We start from the raw sequence: 23,996 nt of genomic DNA on the forward strand, positions 1-23,996 counted from the left end.
AATGACATCGCCAAAGTCAAGGATCAGTAGGATAGTTTGTTTCATGACGGTATGTTTGGCAGCATGAGTGAAGGAGGCTTTGTTGCGAAATAGGAAGTAAATTCTATATTTAATTTTGGATTGCAGATGCTTAATGTGAGTCTGGAAGGAGAGTTTACAGTCTAACCAGACACCTAGGTATTTGTAGTTGTCCACATATTCTAAGTCAGAACCGTCCAGAGTAGTGATGCTAGTCGGGCGGGTGGGTGCGGGCAGCATTTAGTTTTACTAGCATTTAAAAGCAGAAGACTCTAACCACTTTGGGAAAATTGGAACACACTAAACAAACAACACGAAGAGTTATCTAAACCCCTTCTCCAATCTTTTCGGCTCTTTAACAAAAAACAAACTGCGAAAACTTTACAAATCTTAGAAGCAGCTATTAAAGACTACCAGAACACACTGGATTCTCCAATTACATTGAATGAACTACAGGACAAATTACAAACCTTACAATCCAAAAAGGACTGTGGTGTTGATGGTCTCCTAAATAAAATGACAAAATATACATACCACAAATTCCAATTGGATACTTAAAGTTTTTAACATCATCCTCAACTCTGACATCTTCCCTAATATTTGGAACCAAGGACTGATCACTTTTGTGGATTGGGGTTGAGGCAAATTTGACACCAATAACTTCCGTAGGATATGCGTCAACAGCAACCTTGGGAAAATCTTCTGCATTATCATTAACAGCAGACGTGTACATTTCCTCAGTGCTGTACTGAGCAAATGTCAAATTGGATTTTTACCAAATTACCGTACAACAGACCACATATTCACACTGCACACCCTAATTGACAAACAAACAAAACAAAGGCAAACTCTTCTCATGCTTTGTTGAGTTCAAAAAAGCTTTTGACTCAATTTGGCATGAGGGTCTGCTATTCAAATTGGGGGAAAGTGGTGTTGGGGAAAAACGTATGACATTATGAAATCCATGTACACAAACAACAAGTGTGAGGTTAAAATTGGCAAAAAACACACAGATGTCTTTCACAGGGCCGTGGGGTGAGACAGGGCTACAGCTTAAGCACCACTCTCTTCAACATATACACTACCGGTCAAAAGGTTTAGAACACCTACTCATTCAAGGTTTTTCTTTGTTTTTAAAACATTCTACATTGTAGAATAATAGTGAAGACATCAAAACTATTAAATAACAGATATGGAATCATGTAGTAACCAAAAAAGTGTTAAGCAAATCAAAATATATTTTACATTTGAGATTCTACAAATAGCCACCCTTTGCCTTGATGACAGCTTTGTACACTCGTGGCATTCTCTCAACCAGCTTCATGAGGTAGTCACCTGGAATGCATTTCAATTAACAGGTGTGCCTTCTTAAAAGTTAACTTGTGGAATTTATTTCCTCCTTAATGTGTTTGAGCCAATCAGTTGTGTTGTGACAAGGTAGAGGGATATACAGAAGATAGCGTGTCTTTGTGAGATGCAGTGTGGGTGAATTGATATCTCTGCATGTGTATTTCCCACCATACAGCATGGAGTAGGAGGTGTTATGGTGTGGGGGTGCTTTGCTGGTGACACTGTCTGTGATTTATTTAGAATTCAAGGCACACTTAACCAGCATGGCTACCACAGCATTCTGCAGCAATACGACATCCCATCTTGTTTGGGCTTAGTGGGACTATCATTTGTTTTTCAACAGGCCAATAACCCAACACACCTCCAGACTGTGTAAGGGCTATTTTACCAAGAAGGAGAGTGATAGAGTGCTGCATCAGATGACCTGGTCTCAACAATCCCCCGACCTCAACCAAATTGAGATGGTTTGTATGAGTCGGACCGCAGAGTGAAGGAAAAACAGCCAACAAGTTCTCAGCATATGTGGGAAGTCTTTCTGTTGGAAAAGCATTCCATGTGAAGCTGATTGAGAGAATGCTGAGAGTGTGCAAAGCTGTCATCAAGGCAAGGGGTGGCTTTTTGAAGAATCTAAAATCTAAAATATACAGTAACTGTTAAATTCTACAACCACCTAAAAGGAAGTGATTCCCAAACATTCCATAACAAGCCATCACTTACAGAGAGATGAACCTGGAGAAGAGTCCCCTAAACAAGCTGGTCCTGGGTCTCTGTTCACAAACATAAACAGACCCCACAGAGCCCCTGGACAGAAACACAGTTAGACCCAACCAAATCATGAGAAACAAAAAGATTATTACTTGACACATTGGAAAGAATTAACAAAGAAACAGAGCAAACTAGAATGCTATTTGGCCCTAAACAGAGAGTACACAGTGGCAGAATACATGACCACTGTAACTGACCCAAAATCAAGGAAATCTTTGGCTATGTACAGACTCAGTGAGCATAGCCTTGCTATTGAAAAAGATTGCCGTAGGCAGACGTGGCTCTCAAGAGAAGACAGGCTATGTGCACACTGCCCACAAAACGAGGTGGAAACTGAGCTGCACTTCCTAACCTCCTACCAAATGTATGACCATATTAGAGACACACATTTCCTTCAGATTACACAGACCCACAAAGAATTCGAAAAAAATAAATAAAATTTTGATAAACTACCATAGCTATTGGGTGAAATACGACAGTGTACCATCACAGCAGCAAGATTTGTGACCTGTTGCCACAATTAAACGGCAACCAGTGAATAACAAACACCATTGTAAATACAACCCATATTTATGTTGATTTATTTTCCATTTTTACTTTAACTATTTGTACAATTTCAATTTGAATTCAATTGAATTGAACACCTCACTTTGACCATTTACTCTCCCTAGCAGAACTGGCTAGACTGTTTTCATGTTTCCTAGAGTATTGGTAACTGTGCTAAAACCGGCGTTGACCGTTCTTAAATGCATCAGTATTCTGTGCTCTGGCACACTCTAGACGCGAGTGCTCTAAAATCGGAATAGATAGCCAGAGCGAATTTACGAACGCACCCTATAACTAAACACATGTTGCTTTCACAATTTAACTTGCTTCTACACCTGCATTGCTTGCTGTTTGGGGTTTTAGGCTGGGTTTCTGTACAGCACTTTGAGATATCAGCTGATGTACGAAGGGCTATATAAATACATTTGATTTGAACATTGGCGGAACAGCACCCCAGGGAGGCTACTGCAATCTCACTCTACCCGTGACGTTAAAGTAAAAACATGAAAAAAAGCGTGCTATTTAAAACAAATACGAGTTGGTATCATTTTTATTTGGGAAGATTGAGTAAGCGTGTGTCACTGTTTGCTTGGAATGATTTGTAGCTATCGTCTCAATCTTTGCATGAGAGTGCATCCGAAAACGCGATACCGTAAAGTGTTTGCGCACTCAAATTCAGGAGGACACAGATTGATGGATTGACTGCGTTTTGCAAGTCTCGGCTCAATTGGCCGCATTGTCTCAGTGCATATCTCATATACCCAAGTGTTGCATGAGTCGGGAAAAACTTTTGTCTTGATCAAATTACAATAAAACCGATAGACTTCACTCTTTTCTTTCGATCTATCATTCGGGTCATTCGACGTGCGTCTACCACTTCTGACATGTTCTCTCTAAACCACGAAGACCCCTTCGAGACGCCAGAGAAAACACCTCCTGGGTGATCATCTTCAAAATCTTCCTTCATCATGGGGTCAAGTAAGCTTGGTGACATTTTGCACAAGTGGCCCTACATGAAAAACAATGACCGTAATCTAATCATTGTACGAACTAGAAAGAGGTTTGTGGTGAATTAGGTAACTACCTTGTTTGTATGATCAACTATAGCAATAACTCACTTATTTTACATAGGCAGACTTGTTCCAAGTTTATTTATCTTTACCGCAATGGTTTATGGGTAATCCAGCTCAATCGAAACGGCGGTGCGGAAGAAGTGGACGTTAAAGGTAAACAGGAATACTAGCGAGAATCGATAGAATGGACCTCAACCGATAATTTTTCTACATCGATGTCCGTGGACACCGAGGATGTTACTATCCAGGCTAGCTAATGCCAATTGTTGAACAGCCACATAGGCTACGAGTCAAACAACAATCAGCCCGTTCAGTCTATTCAATTTCAGCAGTGCAATGAGTCTGAACGAACATTCATTACAAGCACTGTCGTGGAGGAAGCTTTACTTGAGTCGAGCAAAACTGAAGGCTTCCAGTCGAACGTCTGCTCTACTGTCTGGGTTCGCTATGGTAAGGAATAAACTGGCCCAAAGTCAGATGCATAGCAGCAGAGGCAATTAATTTGATATGCATAGCATGAGGACCAGCATCATCCAAAACCAGAAACGTTATGTATTAATCATGTATGGATTTCTTGCACTCCCTAGTTTAAAAAAAAAAAGAGTTCTGCTTCATTTTGGAAGGTCATGTTCCAGACAGCCTGTCTTGTATGCTTATTCCACAATGTTCTTCCCCCCTTCTCTCAGGTAGCAATGGTGGAGGTTCAGTTGGACACAAGCTATCCATACCCACCTGGTCTCCTCATTGCCTTCAGTGCCTGCACCACAGTGTTGGTGGCTGTTCACCTCTTTGCCCTGATGGTTAGTACCTGCATCCTGCCTAACATTGAGGCAGTCAGTAATGTTCACAACCTCAACTCGGTGAAGGAGTCTCCACATGAGAGAATGCACCACCACATAGAGCTGGCCTGGGCCTTCTCGACAGTCATTGGCACCCTGCTCTTCCTGGCTGAGGTGGTGCTCCTCTGCTGGGTCAAATTTTTACCCATTAGGCCTAAGAACCACAACCCCAACAATGGGACCATATCTGCAGGTGTGGCTGCTGCCATCACCTCCACCTCCATCATGGTGCCTTTTGGCCTGATATTTATAGTCTTCGCTGTACATTTCTACCGTTCCCTTGTCAGCCACAAGACAGACAGGCAGTTCCAGGAGCTGGAGGAGTTATCCAACCTGACCAGGCTGCAGAATGAGCTGGACGGTAGAGGAGAGTCCCACTTGCAATCCCCCAGCTCTCATTTCCCATAAAGACTGACCTCTCGTTGATAATGTCTATTTCAAGCCAATCCTTTGTTGCCAATAGTTATACATTTCTATTAAAACGCTACATAATCTGCTCATAATTTCAAAACATTTGAGATGTTACTCACCATTTCCAAATATTCACATTTCTAGAGATTTTTAAAAATTATTTTTCAAAGAATGATTCCAGACAGTGTTACTTTTTAACTGTGAAACTATACCAGTTAACACAGTCTTAAAGATGCACTCTAACCAATCGCAGCGCTCCAATGGATAGCACCTGTCAGCAATTCCAACACCACGGATAAGCTCATATTTGAAACACATGAAAGCCATTACAAAAACAGAATTTCTATCCAAAAACAAATAGTTTTAAATTACTTTACAATTGAAAAGTACGCAGGTACTTGCTACTGTGATTCCTGAAATGCAGAGCCTGTTTAATTATTTTTCTAATTCAAAATTATACTTTAGTTACATTGTTTGCTAACTCAGCTGCTTAACTAGCTCTGTCTTATTGACCACCCAATATTGCAGTTAATAGCTTTTTTTTTTTATATAAAAAAAAAGTTAAATTAGCCATGCTAGAATACAACTCTCATCTGCTGTCGACATCAGGATACGATTTAAGAGCACTAGTTAGCTCCAAAAGTGGTTAGTAACTTTGGCTGCATGCTGACGGTGCATTCAGAGCCGTCCAGTGGCTAGCCACACTACAACCTTCATTTTACCAGGTTCCCATGAAGCAATTGCAATGACAGTCAACCACAACATACCCGAGAGTCTCCTGACTTGCACGGGGTAGTCTGTGTTTAATTTCATTGTGTATTAAAAACACAGTTTGTCATTGTGAGGGGATTATGCCAGTGGTTCGAAGGGGGAATTGGGCTTCCTGGGAAAACGTGGTGCAAGGTTGCAACAGTAACCAAGGGGGCCGGGGGCTTAACAAAGGGTCATTTGGATTCGTAACATACCACACAAATTGCTCAATCTTATGAAATCATACAAATTGCTATATTTGTAACATATCACACAAAATGGATGACATAGCACACAATTGGATGAAGTCGTACACAAAAAACGGGTAGCACTTTTGTCTCGTGACCAGCACTTTCAAAACTACTGGCTGAAGTTATACAAATGTTTGAGAATGCATCTTTCACTGGCATTTGGAGCATTTAGGCCAGTTTTTTTTTTTTTTTTACCTTACAGGTACTGGAGGGGGCTAAAGAGGCCTCTCATTAAAAGGATAGTTCACCCAAATTACAAAAGGACGCTGTTTTCCTTACCCTCTAAGCAGCCCAAGGACAAGGTATGAAAACAATCTATGCTTTGGTGTCCCTGGCACTGTTTCCACATGTTAACTTTTTAGCATTTGTGGCACAAATCACATTGATGGGTCGATATTAGCAATTTTCGCGCATCGTGTCCAAATCATAAGAAAGTATCTAAAATTGGTAGTAAAGCTCAAAAGTCACTTAGAAGTTTTGAACATGATGTGCAAAAAATGACTTGAATGGGATTTGTGCCTCAAATGCTAAAACGTTAGCTTGTGGAAACAGTCCCAGGGAAATTAAACCAAAGACTGGATTGCTGTCATACCTTGTCCATAGACTGCTTAAAGGGTAAGGAAACCAATATGTCATTCTGTAATTTGGGTAAACTATCCCTTTAACTACTATATTGTGACACGGTGGCTTGCCTCATTGTATTCTATGAGCACCAATGAATGGGCTCGTACCTCTGCCCAGGCGTTGCTGATGCATGCCAGATCTTACAATGCCTGGATAGGTATTTTAAGTACCAGCTAACCACATGTTATAACAATCTGGTGTCCGAAGGCGCAGTCGACGATGGGGCACTCAACCATTGGTTGATGCATGCAACGTCTGACCAGCAGAACGCGACCATTGTCTTACTTCTGTCAGTTCTGTATTCAACCTAAGGTTCAGGTTTCAATTCATGTTTGAGAGATTAAATGTAATCAGCCTGTTTAAGTTATTTTTAGTCTAATCGGTTGGCCAAATGTTACTGCATAAACTCTACAAAAAGTGTTTTCATAGTTGTAACCTGTGGTATTGAAATAGCATTTTGTACCATTATTATTTGGTCGGAAAATATGAATTTGTGACTAGAAAAGTGTCAAGTTATTTTCACTGCTGCTTAAACCGTGAATACAGAGATTAACTGCACATATTCTTTCTAAACACAATTGGCTTTGTAAAAGTGTTATCTGTTGCTTTCATTTTCTGTTCAAAGTGCACCCTTTGTGACTTGTTTGTTTGTACACTGAGTGGGTTGGTCTTGGCAAATGTAACTGTTTACTTTTAGTTTTGCTTCTAGGAATGTGTTTGTAATACCTCGAGTTGCCACTGGGGAATGATATCCAGATGGCACCATGATCTCATTACAAGTCAAATCATGTTCAGTGGTCCCGTTTCATAGAAGTAAAATTACTCAAATCTTCCTCATGATGATGTGCTCTCTTTTATTTGTTACATGATGGCATTTAACAGCATGGTAAGTGAGCATGGTGTCCAGAGATCAGCAGAGATGGAGCACTTTTAGGGTGTTCTGATGTTCTTCTTTGGCTTGTCCTATTCACTGTGGTATGTTGATTGTGTTTCCATTAAAACTGATCTCACATCCAACAGATGTACCTTTAAATAGAGAAAAGGGGGAGACCTCACCATACAGTGAATTGATATTCACATAAGCAGGTAAAGTGGCTTGGCTCAACACTTGCAACACCCGGTAAAGACAAACCTCTTAAAACACTTCAAAAGACAACGTATGTACCTTAGGAATTGGGTATATTGTTGGTGTTGGTGCCTCATCTCTTCCAAAGTCAGAGACTGTTCCACATTTGGCCACTCCATCCACCCAGAAGCCCTCATAAAGCTGACCTTTGTCCAGGTAAAAGAACTTTCCATGCCCATTCTTCTTCCCATACTTCCAGTTGCCTTCATACCTGTTTTCATTTGCTTCAAAACAAATGAGAGAAGTCGCAACCTGACATACTGTATATAGTCTACGGCTAAATCCATTCAAACCCACACAGAATTAATTAAAACCAAATTACAACTTTTTTTTCACAAAAAAACCCATTGTATTATCGAATCACTGTTGGCACAGTAGTAAGACTTGTGTGCAATATTGATGTCTTAGTGTTTCATTGAATTACATCCATATTGTCAAAGTACACTAATGAAGATGCAATAAAATGTAGTCTACAATTACTTCATCTTTCTCACCCATCCACTGCACACTCTGGAAATCAACTTTTTTTTTTGTCTTCCACACACCCCTGACAACAGTCATTACTTTTTTTTTTTTTTAAATGGTTATTTTTTTCAAATGTAACCTTTTTAACTACGCAAGTCAGAACATTATCTTATTTACAATGACGGCCTACCGGGGAACAGTGGGTTAACTGCCTTGTTCAGGGGCAGAACGACAGATTTCTTGTCAGCTCGAGGATTCAATCCGGCAACCTTTCGGTTACTGGCCCAACGCTCTAACAACTAGACTACCTGCCGCCCCAGTCATGAGATAGTCTTAAATGTAAAATAATGTGCCCTTACCGAGACGAAGCATGCCCTGTCCGTGATGTTTGTTTTTCAGCCATTCTCCCTCATATATGTCCCCATTGTCATAATACATCCTGCCCCAGCCACTCCTCTGATCCTCACTCCATTCTCCCTCATAGCAGGCAGTGTCACTGTAGAAGTAGGTCCCAAACCCCTAAGGTAGATGAGAAGACATAGAAACCTGCCCTTGTTTCACTGAGGCCAGGTGTCTTATAATAAATGAAGAAATAGAATAGGCCTAGGTTTACATTATTTACATTCTTAGCCTAACAAAACAAACATTGTCCTGTGTACATACATGCTTTTTGTCATTTTCCCATCCACCTGAGTATTCCCTTGAATACTCATTGGTTACAGACAGGAGTTTGCTATAGGTCCCATATCCATAACGTTTGCCATATTTCCAGTCTCCATCATAAATGGCCCCGGGCTTCTTCCAAATTTGAGTTCCTTTGCCTAGAAAAATTAAAGGAACAGTGAGAAAAGCTACCCACATATTGATTACAGATTTTTTTTTTAAATAGGTCTAGCTGGTAACAAATTAAGTGATGACCAATACTATTGAAGTTATAGTGGGAAAGAAAAAAAGTTATCTACAGTACCTGACAACTTTGGACACACCTACTCAATCCAAGGTTTTTCTTTATTTTGTACTATTTTCTACATTGTAGAATAATAGTGAAGACATCAAAACTATGAAATAACAGATATGGAATCATGTAGTAAGCAAAAAAGCGTTAAACAAATCAAAATATTTTATATTAGAGATTCTTCAAAGTAGCCACCCTTTACCTTGATGACAGCTTTGCACACTCTTGGTATTCTCTTAACCAGCTTCATGAGGTAGTCACCAAAACCATCAAGCACTATGATGAAATTGGCTCATGAGGACTGCCACATGATTGATTTGATTTGATTAGGATCTTTTTTAGTCCTCATTTGGACTAATCTTCCAAGAGTCCTTAAACATTAAAATACAATTTATAATACGATCACATTTTTACATATAACACACTGCTACAAACAGACATAATACACTAACATATTGACCCGATTAATACCCTAACAGTCTAACAAGATAGATTGATTCTTCATCGACCATAGTCCAGCACAACTTTCCTATGTATTATATTTAAATGGTTTTAAAGTATTGTTTGAATTTATATATTGAAAGGTTTCTGGTTTGCTCAGCTAAATTATTCAATTTCTTTATTGGTCTAAATCGAAATGTTCTTTTGCCTATTTCTCTTTTCTGTCTGGATAACACAATCTATTCCTATTATTTACTGAATGTCTGTCTCTTACCAACATTCTCTTTTGTCCAAATTATTTAATGATCCACTAAATCAAATGCTTCACTAAAATCTAAAAATAGTACTCCACAAAGCTGCCATTATCCATAGCATTGAGCCAATGGTCAGTCATGTCAACCAATGCAGTGGTAGTGGAATGGTTTTTGCGATAAGCATGCTGATTGGCTGTAATCAGATCATTTTTTTCCATGTACTCCCATATTTGTCGACTCGCAATACCCTCCAATATCTTACTGAGTGAAGAGAGCAGACTGATTGGTCAACTACTGGGAGGAGTAATTGTTTTGTTTTTTTGCTGTCTTTCAGGATAGAACACAGTTTAACATGCTTCCATACATTTGCAAATGTCCCCTTTTCCAGTGACCAATTAAATATGTATTTCAGTGGAGCTGCTATCTGGGGAGCAGCATAGCGAAGTAAAAAATTGTCCATAAGATCATAACCTGTAGATTTACCATTGGGTAATGACTTCAATAGGTTTAACACCTCTACTGAAACCATTTGTAGACTAAAAGAGCATGTTTTTTTGCTCATAATATGATCATCAATCCATTGGACAATAGCTTGTTTGGAAGAATGGGTGTTTACATTATCACTCAGTAAATACATTTTCTTTGTAAAAGAAACTGCAAAATTATTGGCAATATCAGCTGGTTTTGTTATTGTTCTCCCATCAATCTCCACACTAGATGGGTATGATGAAATAGATGTATCAAGTAAGCCCTTCACTGTATTCCATACCTTTTTACAACCACTAAAAGCATTTTTGTAAAATAACGTTTTTTTCTTACGATTTAATTTAACTGCATAATTACGTAATGTTCTATAATTATGTTCATCAATTTCTAGTTTAGATATGGCTGCTAAGAATTTTGCCATATTTCTTTGAGAAAAAGCCGCACCCAGTTCCTCATCAATCCATGGAGATTGACGAACCTCAACTGTACTCTTTCTTACTGGTGCATGATGGTCCATTACCTCAGTGAGCAAATCAATAAGCATTCAGTAGCGTGATTTAAATCATCCTCTAGATAAATCAGCGCCCAGGGTACAGCAGCCAAATCATTTTGAAATAGCTCATGATTAAATTTTTAAAAATGTATCATGACCACAATCCTTTGGGGTTTCTTTGGAACATTGGTGTTCATGGTAATGGCCACAATATTATGGTCTGTCCAGCCCACTAGCATTGATCTGGCTTTTAACCTGTTGATCCTACTTGAGACGCAGACGTCTCAAGTAGGCACCTGGAAATGCAAATGCGCTACGCTAAATGCTAAATGTACTCGTTAAAACTCAAACGTTCATTAAAACACACATACAGGGTATTGAATTAAAGCTACACTCGTTGTGAATCTAGCCAACAAGTCAGATTTTTAAAATGCTTTTCGGCGAAAGCATGAGAAGCTATTATCTGATAGCATGCAACACCCCAAAATGCCTGAAGGCGACGTAAACAAAATAATTAGCGTAGCCGGCGCTACACAAATAGCAGAAATAAAATATAAAACATTCATTACCTTTGACGAGCTTCTTTCTTGGCACTCCTATATGCCCCATAAACATCACTATTGGGTCTTTTTTTCGATTAAATCGGTCCATATATACCCAAAATAGCCATCTATGGAAACTGTGTGATTCAGAAAAAAACATTGTTTCAAAACGCTGCGTCATTTTTTAAAATTAAAAAAGTTGACGATAAACTTTCACAAAACACTTCGAAATACTTTTGTAATCCAACTTATATTAGTAAACGTTTATAATCTATCAAAATGATCACGGGGCGATGTGTATTCAATAGCTCCACGTCTTCAAATCATGGTCGAAAATCTCTCCTCCAAAACATCCTGTCGGAGACCGGAAGAAATGGAATCTCTTTCCTTTGTTTGACCAAGAAATAACTCTCAGGAAAATGACGACAATGGCGACATCGTGTGGAATCTGTAGGAATTGCATCCTTGGCCCTATTTAATTTGGTGTCCTTTAAACAATACATGCAAGAGGCGCATGGATATTATTTTCAGCTTTCAGTGACCAGTTTTTCTTGCGCCTTTCTATGAAACACACGCTCTGTTATAGTCACAGCCGTGATTTAACCAGTTTTAGAAACTTCAGAGTGTTTTCTATCCACACATACTAATCATATGCATATACTATATTCCTGGCATGAGTAGCAGGACGCTGAAATGTTGCGCGATTTTTAACAGAATGTTTGAAAAAGGAGAGGGTAGACTTAAGAGGTTGCATTGCAATGGTATATTACAGAAGATCAGATCAATGCTATCTGAACGATGACCCAACTTAGTTGATGATCTAGTGGTATCATTAACCATTTGTTTCAAACCACAGTTCTTGGCATATCTCATCAATTTAGTTATATTTTAATTATTATGATCCTTCCAATTTATATTAAAATCACCCAAGATAAATACATCTCTGTTACTATCTGTGGCCTGGTCAAACCCAGTGCATAAGTCATCCAGATAGGACACCTTAGAGCTAGGCCTATACACACAACCTACCAATATGGGTGCCTGGTGAGGCAGATGTACTTGAGCCCATAGTGCCTCTATTTGACATACATTAAGGTAATCGCTCCTTTCAGAAGGTATATGATTCTGAATGTACAGTGCTACACCCCCACCATTCCTATTTCTGTCCCTTCTAAGTAAACTATATCCATGAATGTTAATTTGCCCATCATTTACAGATCAGGAAAGGAAGACCCAGAATTACCTCTGCTGCAGAGGATAAGTTCATTGGAGTTACCAGCCTCAGAAATTGCAGCCAGAATAAATGCTTCACAGAGTTCAAGTAACAGACACATCTCAACATCAACTGTTCAGAGGAGACTGCGTGAATCATGCCTTCATGGTCGAATTTCTGCAATGAAACCACTACCAAGGACACCAATAAGAAGAGACTTGCTTGGGCCAAGAAACACGAGCAATGGACATTAGACAGGTGGAAATCTGTCCTTTGGTCTGAGGAGTCGAAATTTGATGACTTCTTGGTTACAACCGCTGTGTCTTTGTGAGATGCAGAGTAGGTGAACAGATGATCTCCACTTGTGGTTCCCACCCTGAAGCATGGAGGAGGAGGTGAGATGGTGTGGGGGTGCTTTGCTGGTGACACTGTCTGTGATTTATTTAGAATTCAAGGCACTTAACCAGCATGGCTACCACAGAATTCTGCAGCAATATGCCATCCCATCTGGTTTGCGCTTAGTGGGACTATCATTTGTTTTTCAACAGGACAATGACCTAACACACCTCCAGGCTGTATTTGGGCTATTTGACCAAGAAGGAGAGTGACGGAGTGCTGCATCAGATGACCTGGCCTCCACAATCACCTGACCTCAACCAAATTAAGATGGTTTGGGATGAGTTGGACCGCAGAGTGAAGGAAAAGCAGCCAACAAGTGATCAGCATATGTGGGAACTCCAAGACTGTTGGAAAAGCATTCAGGTGAAGCTGGTTGAGAAAATGCCAAGAGTTTATTATTCTACAATATAGAAAAAAATAAAGACAAACACTTGAATGAGTAGATGTGTCCAAACCTTTGACTGGTACTGTATGTTCTTATAATCTGTTGAAAGATTATTATTTTTAAATTGGAGAGAACCAATCACAGCCCATGTGTCTGAATGGTGACACAGTAAGCCTAGGCCTAATACTTGGTGTGTGGAAAATCTATGTCATGCTACAGTAGTACCATGCTTCTTGCTGTCCAGCCAATCCCCGGTGTATTCATCTCCATTGACTGAATAAACAGTGTGTCGCAGTCCACACTTTTGTGCCTTTCTGTCCCATAATTTTGACAGGGGCTCCACTTTTCGAGGTTTCTTCAGATGAGGCATGGCTGTAAGCAGAACATACATGATTTTCAAACATTGTTTATTAACTTAAAGGCATAATCCTTAATCAATTTACAGCATAACTGCAGCCCCACCACCAACTGGTTTGGAGGATGCTGTAGAAATAAATGTATCTGGTAACCACTAGACTACAGCTATGGATGCAAAGACTTGACAGTCCATTCATGGAACAGGTAGTTGAAAATAGTTTATCATTTGAAGCTAGCTATAACCAAAACTGAAACAAAATAAGAACATTTCGCAGATTATGCCAACAAAGTTAGCTAGCTAGCTAGCAAATGTGACATTTTTATACATTACTTTTACAGCTAAAAATAATTGATTAACTCAAATTGTACCTCGTATGTGTCCAAGCGAACGACTCCTATTAGCTCAATCCACTTGTCTTTTAAATTTTCAAAGTGAAGTCAAATTTAACATTAGGTCAACATAGCTGGTTAGCTAGCTAGGTGGTAAAAGACAAGCGAGGCAACAATTACCAAGCGTCCTATCCCCATAGCAACCAACTTGCATAGATGTACAAATACTAGATTTCGTTCGGGCTGAGAAACTTTCTCTTTGTAAATGTGTCATTATATTGCCCTCAAAATCATTATTCAAAACATTCATACAAATGCAGTTCTGTTTATGAAAATGTTACTGTAGTAGGGGTTCCTGTCTAGTAAGTTTGTTTCTGCACTTAGAACAAGTGACGACACAGATGTACATTTTTCAGTAGTAGGCGTTCGGACGCATGCGCTCTAAATGAAATAAGAAAATAATCGTGGACAGCTGCACTGTCCGTTCTGTACAGTGGGAGTCGGCGAGTGCCGCTTACTGACACAATGTCACTGCAAAGGTGTCAAACTGAATGGGGAGAAATTGACCAAGAATATCAACAGTTACAGGTAGGCCTATGTGAAGCCAGTTTGATAACTAGCTAGGTGCGTGGCATGAAGTGGACTACCGCCAGTTCAGAAAGAGAGGTTGGAAGATAACTGATATAACGTTACTATTGTCAGCTCAGCTAGCTTTCTAGCTAGTTTAGCTAACCCAGCCAACATGGCTAGAAGCTAGCTAGCATACTAACTTGATAAAGGGTATTTTTGTACACAACATCAGGTATTTTTGTACACAATATGTTGTATTTAGGAACTTTCCAATATAACTAATTCGTATACTGTGGTATCTGCAAGTCAAATTTACTTAAAGTGGTACAGCTAGCTTTTAATATCCGCACATTTGAACAATGAATGGCGAATGTTAGCTAACGTTAAATATCTAGCAATAATAACGTTCGCCTGTTATAGTCCTTATAACCAGCAAGCTAGCAAGCCAACTCCGATTAATAACAATGATTAGGTAACGTTAGTTGTGTTTAAGTGAAATCCACCAAGTTTTCACTTCGGCGCAGTTAAATCAGTCAACCAATGCGGATAAGTAGCAAATAAATGTCACTTAACTCCGGGTGTAGTCGTGTCTTCCTCCCCTCTTAACGTTATTTCCTTCTTAATTGCTACCATTTGAAACGACTGGATAGGTTTCAATGATATTGTAATATTGCCTTCCATCCACTTGTCATATACTGCTAGATCAAGGACCATAGAGAGAGGAAAGAAAGAAAGTAAGCCACTGAGACAGCCTCAAACTGCAAGAATAAAAGAGGGGATCTGTCCAAGACCTTATCCATCACGGCTTGTCTAAATTTGGACTTTGAAAATAATTGCCTGACCGTTATCAACATATTTGAGTACTGGTGAGCAATGTGCAGTCATTTGCTTTCCATTCTTATTTCTAGGAAACTCACAAAGTGTACAGACAGAAGCTCGATGAGCTCACCAACCTCCAGGCAACATGCAGCATTGCCATTAGTAAACAGAGGAAGGGTCTAAAAGACCTCCGGAACAGTCTGCGCAAGTAAGTAGCCTATTATTAGTGCTGGCAGCTTGCAGTTATTGACAAAGAATGGTCCATCCAGTCTTGTTTTCCTGTACCAAAGGTTCTCATAATTAGGACCTGAGCATTTAGTGTGTTGTTCTCTTACAGATGTACAAAAACAAGCGATGAGAAAGAAACAGAACTGATCAAAGACATCCAAATGCAAATTAAAGACAAAGAACATTTCTTCTTTGATATGGAAGCCTATTTGCCAAAGAAGAATGGGTCAGTGTATTTGAGGACATGGTTATTTTTTGGTTGGTTACAGATTTGACGCAGTTTGTCATTAGAGGGTGTAAAAGTATGTGTCTCTTTTCAGATTGTACTTAAATTTGGTCCTTGGCAATGTGAATGTCACACTCCTCAGCAACCAGGCTAAGTAAGTGTGTTGCTTCAGCTTTACAGAATATCTGTATTCAGTCACATCTGTTTGGTTGCTGCATCTAATTCCTTGTTGTATCTTTTCGCTCGAGCAGATTTGCCTACAAAGATGAATATGAGAAGTTCAAGCTTTGCATGACAATAATCTTGATGTTTGCTGCCATAACCTGTCTCTTCTTGTTCAATTACCGGTGAGTTGGTTATATTATACATTTTGATGTTTCCTCATTGCATCTTTTAATGTTTTGTTAAAGCAAGGTAGTTGTAAATGTCTGTTTTTTGTTTCAGTGTCACAGATGAAATCTTCAACTTCTTGCTGGTTTGGTACTATTGCACTTTGACCATAAGGGAAAGCATCCTCATGAGCAATGGGTCCCGGTGAGCTACTAAGCTTTTTATGTGACCGAATTATTTATTTACTCCGTGAGATTCAAATAATAGACTAGCATGTTGACCTAGTTCTGCTGCTTTATTCTAATTCCACTCAATGTGTCCTTTCAGGATCAAAGGGTGGTGGGTCTCCCATCATTACGTCTCTACCTTCCTATCAGGTGTAATGCTTACCTGGTAAGTCCTTTTTATTTATTTTCAACTTTGAACACTTTCATGAATTGCTGTTGGTCAAAATCGATTGGCAGTTATCCTCAAAGGTTGCTTGACGAGCAGTTTGATAAATGTTATTAGATTGCCTGTATTGATTGGTTCCTCTTTTCTTCTCAAAGGCCAGAGGGGTCCATGTATCAGATGTTCAGAAGTCAATTCCTTGCCTTCTCCATTTATCAGAGTAAGCATCTACTTTCTCATTTTATCTTCATGTGTTGAGTTTTTTGAAAAGAAGTCGCACAATGTAAGTCCATGTCATTACTCATATGATTGATTGTAAAAGTATTTGATTCATTTGTTGAAATTCATCCCTGTGTTTTTCAGGCTTTGTGCAGTTTCTTCAATATTACTACCAAAGTGGCTGCTTATACAGGTTACGAGCTTTGGGGGAAAGAAATCAGTTGGACCTCACAGTGGGTATGATGAGTTCCTTTTCAGTTAAGACAGTTTCTAAGGCTTGCTTATTGGTTATGACTTGGGAAAGCTTTTGAACCATTAAGTCACAACCAAAATTATTGGCACCCTTGATAAAACATTTTTTTTAAAGGCGGTCTAAAATAAATAATACAAATACTGAGCTATATTGTATGCTAAAAAAAAATAGAACATTGTGTGTTTGCATTTGTTGGATGACATGAAAATAGAGCTCTTTGGCCACGCACGCCATGCGCATATACAGAAAAAAAATCCATATCTACTGTAAAATATAGTGGGGGGGTTTGCTTCATTAAACTGTCGCCAGCAGCACAGTTAAGTCACCAACGCTCTAGTTAACATTGTGAAAAGCCTAACCAGCTCTGCTAGGTCAAGTAAAATGGTCAGAGTGAGGTGTTCTCTCAGTTACGTCTGGAAGTAGCAAGCAAGCTAGCTAACTTTACCCAGTTAACTTGGGAGGTCAGAACGTTCAAATAAACCCTATTCCTTGGCCAGAGTGTCCAGTGTGCGCTCAAACACTTCAAGAGCAAAACGCTCTGAATTTATGAACGGACAATCTGACAACGCTTTGAATTTACGAACGCCCAGGGCACTCCAGCGTGAATTTACGAATGCATCATAATAATCTGGAACTATTCTCTATGGGGGAATGGTCTCTTAAGATCCCTTCCAATGTGGTCTCCAATCTCATAAAACATTTTAGAAAAAGGCTCTGTGCCGTTATCCTCGCAAAGGGAGGGTGCATGAGTATTGAAAACACGGGTGCCAATAATTCTGACCCCTATCTTTTTGAGAATAGTTTTTTTATTACTTGTTAAATAAAATATTTCCCTCTGAGCAATTGTATAAAATGATATAATTTTTGCATACAATATCTCATTACTTTCGTCTTTTTTTCTCTCTCTCATCTTGATCAAGGGTGCCAGTAATTTCAGTCATGCCTGTAAATCAAATAACATTTTATTGGTCGCCAACACATGGTTAGCAGATGTTATTACGAGTGTAGCGAAATGCTTGTGCTTCTCGTTCTGACTGCAGTAATATCTAACAGTACTCTAACAATTCCACAACTACCTAATACACACATCTAAGTAAAGGGATGGAATAAGAATATATGGATGACCGAGCGGGCATAGGCAAGATGGTATAGAATACATATACATACGAGAAGAGTAATGCAAGACATTATTAAAGTGACTAGTGATCCATTTATTGAAGTGGCCAATGATTTCATGTCTGTAGGTTGGCAGCAGCCTCTCTGTGTTAGTGATGGTTGTTTAACAGTATGATGGCCTTGAAATAAGCTGTCTCTCGGTCCCAGCTTTGATGCACCTCGCCTTCTGGATGGTAGCGGGGTGAACATGCAGGCCTTCCTATGACACCGGGTGCTGTAGGTGGCATGGAGGGAAGGTAGTTTGCCCCTGTGTGATGCATTATGCAGACCGCACCACCCTCTGGAGAGCCTTGCGTTTGTGCGCGGTGCAGTTGCCGTACCAGGTGGTGATACAGCCCGACAGGATGCTCTTAATTGTGCATCTGTCGAAGTTTTAGGTGTTAAGCCAAATTTCTTTAGCCTCCTGAGGTTGAAGAGGCGCTGTTGCGCCTTCACCACACTCTGTGTGGGTGGACCATTTCTGTTTGTCTGTGATGTATATGCCGAGGAACTTGAAGATTTCCACCTTGTCCACTGCTGTCCTGTCGATGTGGATAGGGGGGTGCACCCTCTGCTGTTTCCTGAAGTCCACGATCATCTCCTTTGTTTTGTTGACGTTGAGTGCAAGGTTATTTTCCTGATACCACACTCAGTGCCCTCACCTCCTTCCTTTAGGCTCGTCATTGTTGGTAATCAAGCCCACTACTGTAGTGTCGTCTGCAAACTTGATGATTGAGTTGGAGACGTGCATGTCCACGCAGTCATAGATGAACAGGGAGTACAGGAGGAGGCTGAGCACGCACCCTTGTGGGGCCCCAGTGTTGAGGATCAGCGAAGAAGTGTTTCCTACCTTCACCACCTGGGGGCAGCCCGTCAGGAAGTCCAGGAACCAATTGCACAGGGCGGGGTTGAGACCCAGGCCCTCAAGCTTAATGATGAGCTTGGAGTGTACTATGGTGTTGAATGCTGAGCTGTAGTCAATGAACAGCATTCTTACATAGGTATTCCTCTTGTCCAGATGGTAAGGGGCAGTGTGATGGTGATTGCGTCATCTGTGGATCTATTGGGGGTGGTAAGCAAATTGAAGTGGGTCTAGGGTGGCAGCTAAGGTGGAGGTGAGTCTCCCAAAGCACTTCATGATGACAGAAGTGAGTGCTACTGGGCGATAGTCATTTAGTTCTGTTACCTTTGTGTTATTGGGTACAGGAACAATGGTGGCCATCTTGAAGCATGTGGGGACAGCAGACTGGGATGGGGAGATTGAATATGTTCGTAAACACACCAGTCAGCTGGTCTGCACGTGCTCTGAGGATGCGGCTAGGGATGCCGTCTTGGCCGGCAGCCTATTGAGTGTTAACACGTTTAAATGTCTTACTCACGTCAGCCATGGAGAGGGAGAGCCTGCAGTCCTTGGTAGTGGGCTGCATCGGTGGCGCAGTATTATCCTCAAAGCAGGCAAAGAAGGTGTTTAGTTTGTCTGGAAGCAAGACGTGGCTGGTTTTCTTTTTGTAGTCTGTGATTGCCTGTAGACCCTGCCACATACGTCTCGTGTCTGAGCCGTTGAATTGCGACTCCACTTTGTCCCTATACCGACATTTCTCTTGTTTGATTGCCTTGCGGTGGGAATAGCTACACTGTTTGTATTCCGCTATATTCCCTGTACAAGACATTTGCATGTGTTTTAATAGTTCTTACAAAGAAGTGGGCCACAAGCAACCCCATGACTGGAAAAATGGGACAAAGGTGGTGTTTTAACCTTGAGCAAGTCTCTACTCTTCCATTTTGAGTGATGTCCCAGTTGTCGGAATGCCCTGCATGAGTTCACACACGTCCTCTTTTAATCAAAGTTTACATTTCTACTGCCCAAAATTCCAATTATGATAGACTGTAGCAAAATATATTTAGTGAAATCTTGCTTACCAGAGGGAGCTAATGGACAACATTTTGCAATCAGTTTGCAGCTGCCCTTTGAACATAGTATTGGTCAAGAGGATAAAGGTTTTGTCCCTCTTGTTTAGCTGTTTTTGATATAGCTTACTTTACTCTACCATGTATTTTAGTCTAATGATTAACCTGTACTCCTGACAAAGCCAGTTGAACTGGATGTAAACATACTGTCTTTCGGGAAGTTTATACATTATTCAATGTTCTGGATTTTCCACCATTTTATTAATTGTTTCTGTTTTGCAGAGGGGTTCCAGTCATGGATGTGGAGAGGGCTCACCTTCCTCTTGCCATTCCTCTTCTTCGGACATGTAAGTCTAACACAACTGTACTAAAATGGTTATCCAGGGATGAGGTCTGAGTGTGTGCCAGCTTGTTTCACACAGACTAGGATGAGGCATTATGGGGGAAGAGAGTGGAGTGGGGAGACTTGAAGAAGTTAAAAGATGGTATTGCAAAATCTGTCACACTTGTAAAATAAGTGTTGCCCAACATGATTGCAAAGCTTACATTTTGTTCCTTATTTCAGCTGTTTATACTTTTACATGTACATACGCCAGCTGCCATGCTTGTGTTCTTGAATAAGGTTTTAGGTCTTAGACTGAACTTCTCTCTCCAATCCCATTCACAGTTCTGGCAGCTGTACAATGCTTTGACCCTGTTTCGGTTGGCAGGACATAAAGACTGTAAAGAGTGGCAGGTAAGGACAGAAATACTACCATCCAATCTCTGTAAAATCCCTTGTTTTCATATAGAATACAGTACAACATGCCTCTACATCCACCCCTGTCTCGTTACAAGACTACTCTCTACTCAGTCACAGGCCACATCATCATGATGATGCAAAATATATCAATTTTGTGTCATCATGAAGTAGCTGGTGACACTTTGCTTTTTAAAAGCCCAATATCTTAACTTCACTACTGACATGCCACATTTTTGGAACTGTGTATTAAAATAAAAATAATTTTAAGAATGACACCTGTGATGTCATTGTACTAGATGTCCTCAATGGAAGGTTTAACTTCCAGTGTCAGTAGTCTTGTAAAGATTTTCAGCATAAATGTGATTTCTTTAATGCCTTTTTGTGTATTTCAGGTATTTATGTTGGCACTGACATTTCTTGTCCTATTCCTGGGGAATTTTCTTACCACATTGAAAGTTGTTCGCCAAAAAGTCCAGGAAAACCCAGAGAAAGTGCAAAAGCAAGAGTGAATACAAGTCTAACTACAGCTCAGACTCCCAAGTGGCCAGTGACCATGAAACAAAATGGCACTTTGAAACGCACAATCGATGGGAATATGGACTGCAGGGGGTTTTTGCCAGGAAAAGACGGAGTGAAGAGAACGATGTGTCTCAGCCTTGATGACAGCTGCAACATTAACCAATAACCTTGGCTGAATGTGCTTTTGTTTCCAATAGTTTTGTCGTTGTCCTTGCTACACATGCAATCGCAACACAGAGCGGCCTTCTTCTGGCAGATGAACCACTGCGATCCTGGACCATTTGAGGCTTGATCCTGTAGATTTAGAGTAATTGGACAGACTTATTCATTATGGTGTGGATGTATTTAGGACAGAGCATGAACTACATGTACAGAGATCCACTCTTTAAACTATATGCAACTAAACAAAGACGGGTAGCATTAGGTCATGAGAAGAGGTTAGATTTACCTACAAAGTATATGTACTGTCAATACTTCACACAGCGGTTTTCGGTATGGAATATTTGAATACATCCATGGCACAGCAATTTTCACTGTTCGCAACTACAAGTGTCTCGTTTTGATATATTCTTCAGTAAAGATGCATTGAACTATACAATTCTCCCGGTGTGCTGTTTGAAAGTAAACATGTTTCTTTTCTCTGGATATTGACATGTTGATGCGGGTACATCTTATATAAAGAACTAAAGCCTGCTTTTTATTTTAGCAATGTACCAGCCAGGACTTGTTAACTGATCATAGACATTTACAAACTTTAACAGCAGCCATTTACTACCATTGTTTGGGTTGATTTGGCAACCATAAATTACAGCTGTTCTATTTTTAAATAATACTATTTTAAATAATGAATATACTAATACATGTCAAGGTTTTAGACTAACAAGGATTTTCTTTCCCTTCTGTAATGCACCTTGTTAAACGGAGTTCCTGGAGTCTTAACTTCAGTGGGTTCAGAATTAAGACGAATCCATTTATAAATAATTCCTGTAATCTAGTTCAAAATGATAACCCTTTCAATTAATGATTATTTGAGTCCTGTCCAATTCAGGCTGTGCTGGTTGTTTTGAGTTCACCTTTGTCACCGTATGCTGTGTCTACTTCAAACAGTTGCTGCTATGAGCACTGGTACTTTGAGCAAATAATTGGGAATGTCTTCAGTACAAATGTGCTGGCGTGATCAAGTTCTATAACTCTGACATACCGTATGTATTGTAACGCATCAACTCTGAACTAAGGCAAAATCTCATGAGCTTGTGTATCCCTTTTCAGTGTCCTTTAATTTTGAACTGTAGTATTAGATCTGAACAACTTGGTGACAGCGCTCTCTAATGCCTTCTCTCCCTGTAGCCTGTCACAATTACTTGATTTTTGTTCCATTTGGAATCGATTGTTTTGTTATTGACAAAATCTAAGGTCTTGGATATTAGTCTTGTTTCCGTAAAGAAGAAAAATCCACTCTACGCTTGAAGGGAGCCACTCTTTTTGTTATACTTGTCTGCAAAAGCCTTTTACTGACCATTAGTCCAAAATGTTACATTCTGTTTAACATCAAACTGCCGCAATGCACTACACAACAGCACCTATTTCCTCATATGTTGTGGTATTGGTTTCATGTCATGGATTGTCCCATCATAAGACTGTACCTTGTGCCTAAACGTATCACTGTAACAAGAGTGATTTCATTGATTCTGTCTCTGATTACAGGATGTTATCTGAGAGGCATTTATTTACATTGATATAAGGCCCTGTGTTTTGGAACTAGCAAATATGAATTGATAAGTCATGTAACAAATATCTTTGCTTAGCAAAGAAATATATACATCCGCTTTCACATTTTATTCAGTTGCCTATCTACAGTACTACTGTAGGACATTGCTATGTCAGTGTTTTTTCATAGCAACCACCACTAGTGGGCACTGTCATTAAACTTTAGAAAACTGCAATAGATATTTGTCCAGACTCCAGCTCTGAAAGGAACTGATGTCTATCAGCTTTCAACCACAATAGTAAATAGTTGTAAATTGTCCTGACAATGTAAAAGGTGCAGTCTACTTATCATCCTCTGCAGAAAGGGTAAGTCGCTTACATGAACATGTGTAATGGCAGTGGTGTAAAGTACTCAAGTAAAAATACTTTAAAGTACTACTTAAGTAGTTTTTTTGGAGTATCTCTACTTTACCATTTATGTTTGACTACTTCTACTCCACTACATTCCAAAAGAAAATAGTGTAATTGCTACGCCATACTTTTTCCCTGACTCCCAAAGTTACATTTCAAATGCTTAGCAGGACAGGAACATTTTCAAATTCACACTTATCAAGTGTAGGCCGTCATTGTAAATATGAATTTGTTCTTAACCGACTTGCCTAGTTAAATGTTTTTCTTTAAAAATACCCCTGGTCATCCCCACTGCCTCTGATCTGGTGGGCTCACTGAACATATGTTTTGTTTGTAAATTGTCTTAGCCAGGGGCACACTCCAACACTATCTTTTAAATAAAAAAAGAACCATGCTATCTGGTTTGCTTATTTATTACAAGGAATGTGAAGTGATTTTATACTTTT

At 39.8% G+C, this 23,996-nt stretch overlaps 3 protein-coding genes across 4 annotated transcripts; 2 read left to right on the top strand and 1 right to left on the bottom strand.

Moving 5' to 3' along the window:
• Nucleotides 1-3,071: 3,071 nt before the first annotated feature.
• On the top strand, nt 3,072-7,464 carry LOC110523726 (calcium release-activated calcium channel protein 1). Its single transcript, XM_021602671.2, has 2 exons — nt 3,072-4,202; nt 4,439-7,464. The coding sequence occupies exons 1-2, from the start codon at nt 4,089-4,091 to the stop codon at nt 4,997-4,999; spliced, it is 675 nt and encodes a 224-aa protein (XP_021458346.1). The 5' UTR covers nt 3,072-4,088; the 3' UTR covers nt 5,000-7,464.
• On the bottom strand, nt 7,462-15,454 carry morn3 (MORN repeat containing 3). 2 transcript variants are annotated; one of them, XM_021602670.2, is made up of 6 exons: nt 15,217-15,454; nt 13,612-13,758; nt 8,882-9,039; nt 8,578-8,737; nt 7,793-7,977; nt 7,462-7,653 (listed from the first exon to the last, which is right to left on the bottom strand). In XM_021602670.2, the coding sequence occupies exons 2-6, from the start codon at nt 13,754-13,756 to the stop codon at nt 7,591-7,593; spliced, it is 711 nt and encodes a 236-aa protein (XP_021458345.2). In that variant the 5' UTR covers nt 13,757-13,758; nt 15,217-15,454; the 3' UTR covers nt 7,462-7,590. The 2 variants fall into 2 exon arrangements, with proteins under 2 accessions (XP_021458345.2, XP_021458344.2); XM_021602669.2 differs by lacking the exon at nt 15,217-15,454 and adding an exon at nt 14,113-14,431.
• Nucleotides 14,502-22,899, top strand: LOC100653458 (transmembrane protein 120B). The gene is made up of 12 exons (XM_021602667.2): nt 14,502-14,661; nt 15,552-15,670; nt 15,800-15,916; nt 16,011-16,070; nt 16,168-16,263; nt 16,361-16,450; nt 16,574-16,639; nt 16,795-16,856; nt 17,000-17,092; nt 20,454-20,518; nt 20,839-20,907; nt 21,306-22,899. The coding sequence occupies exons 1-12, from the start codon at nt 14,599-14,601 to the stop codon at nt 21,420-21,422; spliced, it is 1,017 nt and encodes a 338-aa protein (XP_021458342.1). The 5' UTR covers nt 14,502-14,598; the 3' UTR covers nt 21,423-22,899.
• Nucleotides 22,900-23,996: the final 1,097 nt, after the last annotated feature.

The sequence above is a fragment of the Oncorhynchus mykiss genome, chromosome 5, assembly GCF_013265735.2.
Source record: "Oncorhynchus mykiss isolate Arlee chromosome 5, USDA_OmykA_1.1, whole genome shotgun sequence".
NCBI lineage: Eukaryota > Metazoa > Chordata > Actinopteri > Salmoniformes > Salmonidae > Oncorhynchus > Oncorhynchus mykiss.